The sequence below is a fragment of the Phascolarctos cinereus genome, unplaced genomic scaffold (assembly GCF_003287225.1).
Source record: "Phascolarctos cinereus isolate Bilbo 61053 unplaced genomic scaffold, phaCin_HiC Scaffold_1;HRSCAF=81, whole genome shotgun sequence".
NCBI lineage: Eukaryota > Metazoa > Chordata > Mammalia > Diprotodontia > Phascolarctidae > Phascolarctos > Phascolarctos cinereus.
In genome coordinates, this window is record NW_027555514.1 from 238,236,512 (window position 1) to 238,251,129 (window position 14,618).

Sequence of the window (14,618 nt, forward strand, 5' to 3'; positions counted from 1 at the left end):
AAAGATGGATTTCAAAATAGATCATAGATTATATCAGGACTATAGATCATATCTGGACCAAATGCAAATGAATTCAACTTCTGAGAAAACATAAAGACCGATGTTAATATGGGAAAGAAAATCTCTAATTGTTAATTCCCATGTGTTAATAACAAATGAATATAGACAATGTTATGATATCCTCTAGCAATCATCTACCTTTTGAAGTGACCCTTATAAGGTTGATCATGTGGTTGAAAGAATCCTTTGACTTTGATTTGTCAGGGTCTGTCCATGTTCTTCTTTCTGTGATAAAGTAAGCATATGATTGCCTATGATTGCAGAGGTACTCAAATCTTTTGCTTCATAGTATTACAGAATGGTTATTGAACTTGGAGACAAGAGACCTGAGTTCAAATCATGACTTTTTTTTTGCTTTCAGGCAATTGGGGTTAAGTGACTTGCCCAAGGTCACACAGCTAGTAAGTGTCAAGTGTTTGGTCTGAGGCCGGATTTGAACTCAGGTCCTCCTGACTTCAGGGCCAGTGCTCTATCCACTGCACCACCTAACTGCCCCCAAATCATGAGTTTTTAAGTTAGTAGTTATGCTTCCTTGGTCAAATCACTTTATGTATTGAGCCTTATTTTCCTCTTCTGAGACGTGGTTATAATATACTACCTTCTAAACAGAGAGCCATGAAAAATACATGAAGTTTGTGTTATTTCTTCAGCACGGAGAACTTCTGGTGTGTTAACTCCCTCCAGCAGTGTTGATTACAAGCAGTCTGTCTTAGGAGATAGGTCATAGAGAGTTGCTCAAGGCACGTCAGGGTTAAGTGATGTGCCCAAGGTCTCATGGTTTCAGAGGTCGAATATAAACCTAGAGCTTTCTGATCCCAAGCCCAAACTTGATCCTCCATGCTGTACACTTCTATTACTATAAAAATAGTATTTAGTAATCTACATATGAGTAATTATTATTAGATATTGATACAGTGGTATAGTGGCCCCTTCCAACTCTAAATCCTTGATTTTATGAAGTGGAAAGGAAGAAACATTTAAGCACTTACTATGGGCTAGACATTGTGTTAAGAATTTTACAAATATTGTGTTGTGACTCTCTGACTCTAATTTTATAACTAGAGAGTTCATCAGATTATCTAGCTCAACTACCTCATCTTGCAGATGAAAAACTAGGATCAGTTCCAGGAAATTTAAGTGACTTGCCCACCAGAGGAGCATGGCAGAGCTAGAGATAAAAATCTGTGTCATTTAACTTTCTGTCAAGTGTTCTCTTCACTATAATATGCTGCCCTCCATACAAACTGGGTACTTCAGGCAATCACAGTGATCCGCCATCTTTTTCTCCAGTGGTTGAAGGTTTCTACATTTCTTGGTAAATGGAGGGAAGGGAGGACTACATCAGTTTCAATCAACTATTAAGCCAATTTAATTATTATATGTCTGTTTCTGGAGCTTTCTTGGTGTGACATAATTATTATTGCTTTTACCCCATAGTGGTTTGGTGACCTTGTGACTCCTGTCTGGTGGGAGGATGTATGGCTGAAAGAAGGCTTTGCTCACTATTTTGAATTTGTTGGGACTGACTACCTCTACCCAGGCTGGAATATGGTAAGCTCAATATTTTTAATGCTACAAGGAAGACCTGGTAAAAGGTTATTTTCTGTTGCCTTATGTTTATGTTATAGCCAGAGATGACTAAAAATGCCCAGTGATGCATGTAAGGATCAGATGTCCAATAAAGCAAAATTAGGAGTTGTAAAATCATTTGATGGTATTCCAAGATGGTTATCTTTCACTTGCTTCAGAAGAAATGAGGCCAAATCTGTTATACCCTAATCCTGATACACATCTCGTTTCTTTACAAGAAGTTTTCAAATTTTGTTGCTAGTAAAAGAAAACCATTCTTCGAATTTAGTTCAATATAATATAAAAGTGTTAACTGAGGTTTTTTTTTTAAGTGTAATGTTTTATTTAAAATGAGATCAGGCAGGAATGTAATTGAAAAATTGGCAGAAGTATTTTGATCATTTTTGTTACAGACACCTGCAATACACTTGAAAAGAATTTGTAAGTAAGGAGATAACATTACCAAATAGTGTTTATTAATACCTCACTCTAGTTAATTTTACTCTAACTCCTTTATCAGTGTACCAAGGAACAGAGCTGGGAATGTTATTTCTTAAGCAGTGCTATCTCAGTGAGTTATGTCAGTGATGACATTTTGGAGGTGTTTTGAGTAACTCTGAATTTTCTCACTGTTTGTCATATTCTGCTACACAGTTAACCCAGATTATCAAATGTAGGTGACTGAGTTTGCATTAAGCCTAGATAGAAGTTGTTTGGGAACCAAGCTATGAATTTATATTAAGTAGAACTATACTGTAAGCTTATAGAGTAACTGAATTTTCCTAGTCCTCCAAAGAAGGTATGAGCTGGATCTGCCCTCTGAATTAATATGTGTAAAATGAATGAAATCATGATTTTAACTGTTTTTTACTACCCAAATCATTGATGATCTGTTACATGACATTATTATACAAGTACATGATTAAGTGAGAATATGATACCATGGTGAAATAGGGGTTATCTGGAAGTGTTCTTGGATGAAATGGTCTTGTAAAAATCAATATACTTTCCTATTGAGAGAGAAATACTATTTTTGTTTTGGATAAACTAATTCTTGTTGTGCATTATAGGTATAAAAAATTTCTCAATAGCCTAAATATAATTCAAAAGCATATATCTAAATACACAAACATACATATACATATATATGTATAAATATATATATGTATGTAGACATACACACACATACATATACACACACACATTTGAATTCAGTGCATGCAGAGTTTGGCCTCATATTTATGTAGAGATGTAGCTCAGTGGTTAGTAAGGCTGAGTTGAAGATACTACTAAAAAAAATTTGATCTTTTATCTTGCATGGATTGCTTTATGATGATGTTGAAATTAATTAAATTGTACAAAGTCCTTTGAAGAAAAAGAAGCTAATTAAATGCTAAGCTGTGTATTTTTTAGTTTTATGAAACAAATTTGAAATGAAAAATTAATGTTTAAATAAACTAAAAATATTTTTGAAAAGTATCCTGTCACTGGTTTTTAGGTAAGCCTTTTTATTTTTTAGCTACTTCACTTAATTTTTTATCATGCATGGATCACTTCCCAATTTTTTATTTCATTATGAAATAAGCTGCTTTATTAGGAAGTACATGGTCTTTGGCTTCTTGAGTTCTTATAGTTGGTTATCTATTCATAATTATGAAAAATACATTTTGAATTAAAAATTAATCCTAAGAATTATACATTCAGTGGTGTCTTAGCTTTCAGTGATTTTAGTCTAATGATATATTATAACTCTCAATGTTCTCATGGTAGATTTTAACTGAATCATTCAATCTTCTTATATCTATTCACTGAACCTCCAAATTCAAATCTTATGGAGGGACATATTTGGAAGAGTTAATTGGAAATGGACATACCGTGTAATTGGCACGACTGAAAGCTTTGCATTTGATAGGAGGCAAGATGCATTTGAGAAATGAAAAACCTCAGGGTGACCAAGGTGTAAGGAGTTAAGTCTCAGAAACTGAACTTGTATTTATAGAAGAAAAATTGCAAAATCCCAGTGCTACAGATATTCATCATACTTTTTAAATAAAAGTAACAACTGGAAAGATATAATCTATCATCATAAATTATGAAACTAGTAGAAAGAGGAAACAATGTTAAAGCATGCAGAATTGGAGGCATTTTCATTCTTATGTCTTACCATAACATTTCTTACATCTATCTCCTTCCCTCTGATCACATGGCTACCATCGTAGTTCTAACCCTCATTACCCTTTGCCTGGACTATTGGAATATTTCCCTAATTTATCTTTCTGCTTCTAGTCTTTCCCCATCCCAATCCACCTTCCATACTGTTGCCAAAATGACTTGCCAAACTAAGGTCTTAGTGTGGCACTCCCCTCTTCAATAAACATTTATAGCTCCCTATTACCTGAAAGACTAATTTAAACTTCTCTTTTGGGTATCTAAAGCAGTTCACAACTGGGCTCCTTACAATCTTTGCAATCTTTTAACACCTTACTCCCTTTTATATACACTGTGGTCAAGCCAAACTGGGTTTCATGTTGTGCTTCATACATAATATTTCATTTCCAGTCTTCTCCATGTCTCCTTGCTTTACTTCTTAGAATCACCAATTTTCTCAAGGTTTAGCTCAAGCATCACCTTGTACGTGAAATCTATCTTGATCTTTCTAGCTTCTATTGCCCTCTCCAAAATTGTATCAAGTTTGTATATGTCCATATATGCAAATGCTATATATCCTGGTTGGAATGTAAGTTCCTTGAGGGAAGGACTATTTAAATTTTTTCTTTGTAACCTGGGCACATAGTATGGTGCCTAGAACATAGTAGGCTCTTAATGTTTAATGTTGATGATGGTGTTATTTTTTTTTTATTTTTAATAAAGTCCAGAGCTGCCTGGTTTTCCTAATCTCTGATTTTGCTTTTTGGTGACATAAAACAATCAGAAAATACCCTAAGCCAGTTGTTTCCTATGTATCTCATTTTTTTCTTTCTTGGAAAATAAGTTACTAGAACATGTCAGCCAACTCGAAACACACAGGGTATGGAGTGATGCTTAGGACACACCAGCAGAATTTTTCATAATATATCAGCAAAACAGCATGAGGAATAGTCTGGAAGGAAGAATAAGAGTGATTGCTGTGTCAGCAGTAATCCACACCTGTGTAATGTGGGCAGAAAGTTGCTCCAGAAAAGATTGTTTAGCCCTCACTAGAGCACAGCCCCAAATAGCATTATCAGAACATAGACTAGTGACTGGAATGTACGTTTCAGAAAGGTGACCTCTTCTATTTCTGATCTTAAAGTTATGATTTCATGGTCCTCAAATATCCTAGTTTATAGAACTTGGTATAATTTCAATTTTCTGGACAGTCTACCTACTGTATTCTGCCTTAGAGTTGTGGTTGTTGTTTGTTCAGTCGTTTTTCAGTTGTGTCTGGCTTTTCACGACCCCATTTGAAGTTTTCTTGGCAAAGATACTGGAGGGTTTTGCCATGTCCTTTTCCAGCTCATTTTACAAATGAGGCCAAACAGGGCCAGATTTGAACTCAGAAAGATGAGTCTTCCTGACTCCAGGTCCAACAGGAACCCCTAAGTTGCAAAGGATTAATGAAGTTCTTGCCCTATTTAATGCTAACCTTTTCTCTTACTTTGTCTCAATAACCAATAAAACACTGTACTTCCCAAAGTGTCATCAGTTTTTGATACAGAAATGTTAACTTTTGTCATTAAATGTAGAATCAGAATCTTAAATCTGCAAGGGTTTAAGCCAGCCTCCTCATTCTCTAAATGAGAAAATTGAGGTCTCAACTCATAATTCACATGTACATAGAATCATAGGATATAGAGTCAGAAGGGACATTTCTAGATCATCTAGGTCACAGTGGAAACTGAGGCCCTGAAGAGGGAGTGACTTGGCCAAGATTTTACTACTATTGAATAGAATAATAGTTAACATTTATATGATGCTTAGTTTTAAAAACTTTATCTAGTTTGATCTTCAAGTGAGAAAGTAAAAGCATAGTAATTTGGATCTGGAAGGAATCTCAGAGATGCACGTAAGGCTCACAAATCACTTTCTTCATAAAAGCTATGTGAGCTAGGTGGGAAAGGTATTGTTATCTCCATTTCACCAATAAGGAAATTTAGGCTTGCAGAGGGTGAGTGATTACCCAAGGTTATACAGCTCGTTAACAGTAAATAAACCTAGAGCCCACATCACCTGAATTCTGTTATTCCATTGTTACCAGTGCACTGACCTTGCAGCAAAATAATTTCTTGAGTTTATAGATCCCTCATCATTTTTTCTTTTCAATTCTACTTTGCTAGGACAGGAGTATAGAGGCTGCATTGTATGGGGAGAAAGCATTAGACATAAAATGTAGAGATTGGGTTTCTTCCCTGGTCAGTTCCTGACTTGCTATATTACTGTAGATAAATGATGTAATGTGTCTGACTCAGTTTTTCCACCTGTGCGCTGTAGGGTAAAGGAGGGAGTATGGTCTGGTGATTAGACATTTAGCCTCAGAATTAAGAAGACTTATGTTCATATCCTATCTCTGACTCATATTAAGTAATTCATTCAGTGTCTTATTGACCGAGAGAGTTGTTTTGGATCTTAAGTTACCAAACTGCAGTGATGAATAGAGTTCCCATACCAGAAATTTCTAACAGTGATGAAATCACAGGTCTATACCAAAAAAAAAAAGAAAGAAAGAAAAAAGAAAAGAAAAAAGAAAGAAAAAGAAACTTGGAGGGGAGAGGGCATCCTCACCCAAAGCACACATGAAAAACTTCACTGACAATGGAAATTATTATATTTTCCTACTAATTTATCAGTGTTCTCATGAAGAGGAAAAGAAGAGAATAAGCATGTATGCAGCACCTACTATATGCCATACACTGTGCTATGTGTAATAACAGTAACAATAATAATAGCAAATATTTTTATAGTACCTACAACATACCATGCACTTTGCTAAATATAATAATTATGATAACAATTTTGTTGTTGTTTAAGTTGTTTTTAGTTGTGTCCAACTCTTCGTGACCCTTTTTGGGATTTTCTTGGTAAAGATATTGGAGTGGTTTGCCATTTCCTTCTCCAGTTTATTTTACAGATAAGGAAACTAAGGCAAACATGGGTTAAGTGGCTTGCCCAGGGTCACACAGCTAAGTGTGTTTTTCCTTGATAGCCACCTAGGTGTGTTTGTTTTAGATACTGTGTGTGAAAGCTCTTTGAAGAGGAAAAAAAAGTATTCTTCAAATATGAAGTATAATAGTGGAGCTGGAAAGCAATTTCTCCCAAAGATCTGTCTGTGAATTGCTCTTAGAACATATCCAAATCAAGCATGACATAGTCTTGTAGCTTCTCTACCATTTGTGCACAGATCACCAAATGAGTTTGGTGGCCTTTGCATCTAGATTTGATCACATGAAATAGATTTCTAAATCTATACCAACAAGATGAACTTCATTGCAGGAGAGCCAACCTTATACAACAATAAGAGAAAAGAATATATTTCATTCATCACATATAAATGTCACCTGCTTCCTCAGTAGATTCTACATGTTCAGGGCTAAGAGTACATTTCATAGGGTGAATGGCCTTTTTTGCTTGCCTTTATTTTATCGGAGTTGGCTTTGGTGACAACTTTATTGGAGAGGTCAAGATACTGTCTGTTACTGATGGCAGTCACAGCAGTCACATTAAGTCCTTTGCTTTTCTGTCAAAAAGAGACAATACTTATTTATGATGTTTTAACCGTCTTGGTCACATTCACTAAAATGCACGTCTATCGTCCCTGTATAAGAAAGTGATATATTGTAAATTTCTGTTATCAAGTAATTTGATTTGGCAAAAGTGTAGGTCAGGTCATATCCCCCCGAATATATTGTGCTATATGGTGGTACAGTGGATGGAGTGCTGGAGTTGGGAGTCAGGAAGGCAGAGTTTAACACTATATGTGAGACCATGGGCAACTCATTATTGCAGCCTCAGTTTCATTTCTGTAAAGTAGGGGATTGTAATACCTGTGGTACCTGCCTTGTAGGATTGCCACATGGCTTAAATGAGATAATGTGTGTGAAGCACTTTGGAAACTTTAAAGTAATCTATAAATGTCAGCTATTGTTATTATCTTGCCATAACAGGCAAAGTCTCTAATGTGGGTATTACCCTTGCCACTGAGTAGCAGCAAGATGATGGAGTTCTATGGTAAATATGCTCCATAAACATGGGGGCTGTCTTACAGTAAGTGAACTAGAAAGCTACTGAGCTTCAGTAACAAACAGTGCAAGCAATTTTGGCATGCCATGCAGGGTGCATTGAAGAATTTCTGTACACTAGCAGCTTCCCTTGAAATCCTTTGTGAGAACATACACCTGGACATAAAGATAACTATTAATGGGGAATCATTAAACTAAACTTCATTATGCTAAATACTTGGAGCATCTCAAAATGTGTTGCCTCAAACCTTGACAAATGTTCTCAATTGCCTACCTCATCGGCAAGACTAAAATAGTAAAAATGAATTCTGCTATTAGACTCAGTATATTTTTAATATGTTCTAACTGAAATGGACTCTTCAAATGTAACATGCATCTCAATAAAATGATCAGAGACTTTTAAGCTCCTTAAAAATTTTGATTTTAAAAGTTGAGAAAGCCACTGGAAATGTTTAAAGATCTCTGCATATGGTATTTTCTTAGTTGAAGTGGTTGTTTTGCCATTGTTCATGGAAAGAGATCTTATGTAATTCTTCTAAATAAAAATAAAAGCAGTGCTGGTTCTAAAGAGATTGAATTCTAGCAAGGAAGGGGAGGAAGAGTAAGGTGTTTGCTAACTTCTAATTCATTTGTTTGGCTACACATGATAAAGGTCAACTACAGTTTTGAGTTCTGTAAAGTTTTTCCTATGCCAGCATTCATGTAATCACAGAATCTTAGAATCTAAATTACAAAATACCATAGAAGCCTTCCTATCCAAACCTTACTGGATCAAAAAATCCCCTCTACAACTTGCTCATCAAATGGTCAATCAACTTTTGCCTGAAAATCTTCAGTGAATGGAAATCCATTATTTCCTATGGGAATAAAAGGAGATAATCTGTTTAAAGTGCTAAGTATAGTGTCTGGCAAATAGTAGGTGCTTAATAAATGTTTCTTCCCTTCCTATCTCCCAAACATTTCACTTATGGTTCTAATAGTTAGAAAAGTTTTCCTTACATCAAGCTAAAAATCTGCCTCTGTGTATCTTCCACCCCAAAATGGAGAATATCTCAAAGAGTGTAGATTCTTCGATACCACGCCTCATGATTCAGGAATGCTGCAATGTATTTGATTAATGTGGTATAAGAAGCAGATCCAGTAACAAATTTGACTGCTGGGTAAGCATTTAAATCTCATCTGTTTTTCAATATTTTACTCTAATTTTGGAGAAAATATTCAGTGCAGAGTTCCACAGCTCATAAATATTATGAAATATGAAAGGGATATGTATGCCCACATAGAAAAGTTGTTTCTAAATGGATGTGTTAATTTATTATGGCTAAAGTCCATGAACTAGGTAGTGGGCACAGATATTCATTAATTTGTGGGTGGTGCCTCTGTTCTCAATCAGGCCCATTTCATTGAATTGATGAAACAGTGTTATTAGGATATGCTAATACCTTAAAGCAGTGGTCACTGACCCTAGTAATGTAAGTATGCATTTCTGTCTTTTCTCCTTCCCCAAACTAACTGTTGCATGGATTTTTCTAAACCATCCTTTTGATATGCTAGTATTTTCTGGAAGATCCCAACCACTTGATCATAGGTAAAGAACAGAATGTCACTAGAGGCACACTGTAGTCATTAACTGATCATTGATCAATGTTAGTTCCTTTAAAGACTTTAGCGTAGCATAAAAATACATAATGGACAACTAGATGGCACAGTGGATAGAGCACCAGGCCTGGTGTCAGGAAGACCTGAGTTCAAATTTGGCCTCAGACACAAACCCTGTTTGCCTATTTCTGCAACTGTAGTAGGAAAAGGAAATGACAAACTACTCCAGTATTTTTGCCCAAAAAACAAAATAAACAAACCCAAATAGGGTCATGAAGAGTCAGACACAGCTGAAATGACTCAAAAACAACAGATAAATGTATAAGAACCTACCCTCCACAGTGAGGAATAAAAAGCAAATTTGTATCATGATTCCATTCTTAAGATTACTTATTTGTTTAAGGATTTTATGTCTATAGTATTAGTAAATGCAAATGGAAAAACCATGAAGCATTAACTTTTATATAAAAGTATCTTTTAAGTAAATTAGCATAGGGAAGGGAAGTAGGAATCAATTTTTTCTTGCTGTTGGGAATTACTCGTTCTAACTGAAGGCAGTTATTAAATTCCAATTATCATGGAAACTTATTAAATGTTTGTTGAAGTCAGCTAGCATTTGTTAAGTGCCTACTGTGTGCCAGCCAGTGTGCTCAATGCTAGGTCTACAAAGAAAGGCAAAAAAACAAGTCTCTGCCCTCAAGGAATTCCCAGTTTAATGGGGAAGACAACATGCAAGCAACTATGTACAACCAGGATTTATACAGCATAAATTGGAGATCATCTGAGAGGGAAGGAAATAGCATAAGAGGGGGAAGGGAGAGGCTTCTTGCAGAAGGTGGAACTGGAAGCCAGTAGGTGAAGATGAGGTGACATGAACTGAAGGACCTTAGAATTCCAAAAGTTTGAAAAGTTTAATATTTCTTAATTAATTTGATTTCAGTTTTTATTTTTAAGTGCATTTCTGTTATATTATTTGGCATTTGGGGAGTTTTGCCTTTTTGCTTTTTTGCCTAAGTGTCTCTTATTTAATACAGAATGAAATGGGTTAATTTGTTCTGCAGTATTGGAAAATGTGAGACAGGTTGCCCTTGCATTGATGTTAAGCTCAAGGTTCAGTGAGAATTTTCTTCTCTTGCAAAATGTCTAATACTGCCAATTTATTGGTTTACTTTGAGATTCTTAAGGATATGCAGAGGGAAAGGCCTTGACACCATCCGAACCTATACACGGTCCTCCGTAGAAACATTTTATTCCCGATGGGATGCCCATTTATCTTTTGTCTCTAAGTTTTTAAGTGTACTAAAAACTTAACCCCTTAAAAGAATCTTCTACAAGATGATCCTGCTTACCATTTTTTTCTGTTCTTGTAAAAATCTGACTTTTTCATTTTAGCTATTTGGTTGCTAATGTATTGACAGCAAATTGAGTTTAAAAATATTTAAAAATCAATGCAATGAAGCCACATATATTATAATTAGATTGCAATGCTTCTATATGTATATACACACATATATACATGTATGCATATGTCTGGTAATAGCTAATGATACAAATATTGAAAGTGGCAGTCCCCATCATGATATATTATCCATAATGCCATGCTTTGATGATATGTCTACTACCTCCTATAGCATGTATTGGCAAATATCTAGTAATAATCACCACAAAGACCTTTTGGTGTGTATAACTACAAGCCAGGAAACTGAGAACACAGTGGCCAAGCAAAGAACAACATAAGAAATCTAGTCATTTTTAACGTATGTTAGAGAAACAGTGTAATATAGTATGTAGAAATCTGGCTTTAGATCCTGGGTGGACCTTCCATTCAAGACCTGTTTCTGACACAGCCTAGCTGCATCACTTTGGGCAAGTCTCTTAACCTCTCAGTACTTTAGTCAATTCTCTATGACTATAAGTTGTAGATAAGGTAAAGACTTGCAATGACAAAGGGAGTTTTCTTCCCTGTGTCAGTGAAATCACAGTCTAGTGTCCATTCCTAACAGATGTTGATGAGACTTCTACTTGTCCCATTTGACAGTGGCTTCAACCTCCATTTATAAAGAAGGTGTTATCATTAGTATCCTTATGTCTGGGTAACATTACTTTCTGTCATCACTAAGGACTTGTAAGATGGTATTCAAATATTAATTATTCAGAGATGATCTGTAAGGAGGCCATGATATTCAAATGGTAAAGTTAAAAAGGTAAAAGAATGACTTTGGAATGCAGACCTAAAATATTAGGAATATTTTATAAATGTAAGGATAGAATAAATAAAAGTTGAGCCCATTGAAGAGCTTTGCTCAATTGAACTTTAGCAATTGTTTTTTTCCATAATAAGAACAATCAACAGCATTTATTGAACACCATGTTCCAGTCGGGCTATGGGAGTTGATGAATACAATTGGAGTTCTTGGTGATACGTTAATTTTGCCTTTCAGTAGTATTCAGTAGTAAGATTATAAGAATACCATACTGGCTCAAACTCAAAGCTAGTCCAACCCAGTATTTAATTTCTTGCAGTGTCACCAAAGTGAATATTTTCTGGAAGAGAAGAACATGGTAGGAATTAGCCTAAAAAAGTGGTTGACAATATGTGTTAAAAACTGCAAATTTCCTGTTTATTGTGAATCACGCGCCAAATGCTTTGGAACTCCCAGAAGAAAAGACTGTACTGATGCAGGGTGGAACTTCCCGGCAACAGATAGTCTGAATGAATTACCTAGGGCCCTGAGAGGTTAGGTGCTCAGGGTCACAGGATGTGTCAGAGTCAGGATTTGAAACCCTGAGTCCCAGATCCCACCTTTCTATTCACTAGGTCACACAGACTCTTAATAATTAAATAATAAAATGAGCTTCAAACCACTTTGCCCCAAACAATTAATAATAATAGCTGGCATTTTTTTTGAAAGTTTCTTTTAAGGTTGTCAAAGCACTTTGCAGATACTATTTCTTTTGAGCCTTACAGCAACACTGGAAAGTAAGCATTATTATCCTAACCATTTTACAAATGTAGAAACTGAGGCCAAGAGGTTAAGCGATTTGCTCAAGGTCACACTGCTAGTGAAGTGTTTAAGGCTGGAGTTAAATTCAGGTCACACTAACTCTAAGCCCCACACTCTCTACTGTACCCCATGTGTATCCATCCATGCACATGTTTATACATATAAGTGATATGTATACATATAAACATATGTGATACATACATGCATAGACATGTATGAATATACCTATCTAAATATATAGATAATGTGTGCACACATGCACATTTTTACTTTATACTTATAAATAGATATAGATTGATTTTTCAAAGCTATATCAATTCATCAAAAGTTTTTTATGACAAAGTATCTGCTTGCTCTCTTACACATATAATTATTTATCTTCTTTAGTATAAGAATGGCTCAGTTATTTTGTTCCTTGCTTTGAGTTTTGACATTATCATTATTGTCAGTGCTATTGTTCATGTTTAATCTGAAAGTTATATATTTTTTTCTTTCAGTGTGTGTTTTTTGAAGGTTTTTTTCATTCCTAAGTGTAATTATTTTATATTTAGGTATCAAAAATTTCCCCAGAGCGTATTCAATTCTGTGGGCAAAAGAATTCACGTAAGAGAAATATGTTTTATGTAGAGCTTTGACAGGATAAATTGAGCCTGTTCATGAATGATCCTTGAGTGTCTTTGCACATTACAAATGGACTAAAAGTTCAAGTCCCAATTAGGTCTTGGTTTGTCATTTTGGATAGTGGAAGGTTTTATATGTGTATATATATGTGTATATGTATATATACATGTATATATAATCATTGTATGATGGTGTGTTATAATTCTAAGATGTATTTGTATATTTTGTCTGATGATCTAAGAAATTTTAGAGATAGAAAAGACTTTAGACATCATCTTGTTCAAAACTTCCTCATTTCATATAAGATAAAAGAAAACTGAGGTCCAGAAAATGGCTTGTCCAAGGACTACTTTTTTTCTTTTTTTTCTTTTCTTTTTTTTCCCCAAGGACTGCTTGTAATAAATGACAGACTTACTAGCTGTGTGATTCTAGGCAAGTCACTTAACCCTGACTGCTTCACCAAAAAACAAAAAATAAATAAATGACAAAGAATTTAAATCCCTGTCCTCCAACTCAAATTCCTTCTCTAGTGTACTATACTACCTCTCAAATATATATATATATGAAACAACTTGTTAGTCTTTCCTTGTGGAGTTTGTCATATCGTTCAGGTGGTATTGCACATCCACCATTTTCTGGAACATATTGTCTTAGGGAGTTACCTGAGGTGCTGAAAGTTTGAGTTCCCAGAGTCACACTGTCAATATGTGTCAAAGACAGTATTTGAACCCAGATCTTTCTGATTGCAAGGCTAGCCTTCCATATGTTCTCCACTCATGCTCTTAAGATGAGAATAATAATAATAGTTAACATTTATATAGCACCTACTGTGCCAGGCACTGGGCTAAGCCTTCCTTTTGCAAATATTTAATCCTCACAACAACCCCAGGAGGTAGATGCTATTTTTATCCCCATTTTACAGATGAGAAAGTTAGGCAAATAGAGGTTAAGTGACTTGCCCAGTGTCACAAGCTAGTGAGTGTCTGAGGCTAGAATTGAACTCAAGTCTTTCTGGCTCCAGATCCAGTGCACTATCTGCTGTGTCACCTAGCTGTTTCTTGCCCATTAAAATAAACAAATATAAAGCAAGACTTGATTTTTCTTCTTTCAGTCAGTCATTTTGTAGAAATTAAAGAGAGTCAGATTACTTGCAGAGGGTAAGTCAATGGCAGAACCAGTTGTAAATCAAAGGACTCTTTTACTTTCTTTCCTGGGCTTCCAGGTACCACATGCACGCAAGTTAATTTGAGTTTCAAGTTTCTTACCCATTTTGGCCTAAATGATTTTTGAAACCCGTTCTAAAATTTACATTCTAAGTTTTGTTTTTTGTTTTTTGCTTTTTGGTGAGGCAGGTGGGTTAAGTGACTTGCCCGGAATCACGCAGCTACTAAGTGTCAAGTGTCTGAGGCCGGATTTGAACTCAGGTCCTCCTGACCTCAAGGCTGGAGCTCTATCCACTGCATTCTGATTTTATGAAGTGTTTCTTAATTAGATTGTGGTTTCTTTCTGAAATATATCTTGGTACTCTCCATGAGAGAGTAAAGTATGA

The 14,618-nt window shown here is 35.3% G+C and overlaps 1 protein-coding gene across 1 annotated transcript in view; it reads left to right on the forward strand.

Annotated features, from left to right (window-relative positions):
• Nucleotides 1-14,618, forward strand: part of TRHDE (thyrotropin releasing hormone degrading enzyme) — a 461,792-nt gene that overhangs the window by 216,643 nt on the left and 230,531 nt on the right. The window contains exon 5 of the mRNA XM_020968898.2: nt 1,498-1,611. Coding sequence (XP_020824557.1) covers nt 1,498-1,611 — 114 coding nt within the window. The remainder of the gene's footprint in view (nt 1-1,497; nt 1,612-14,618) is intronic.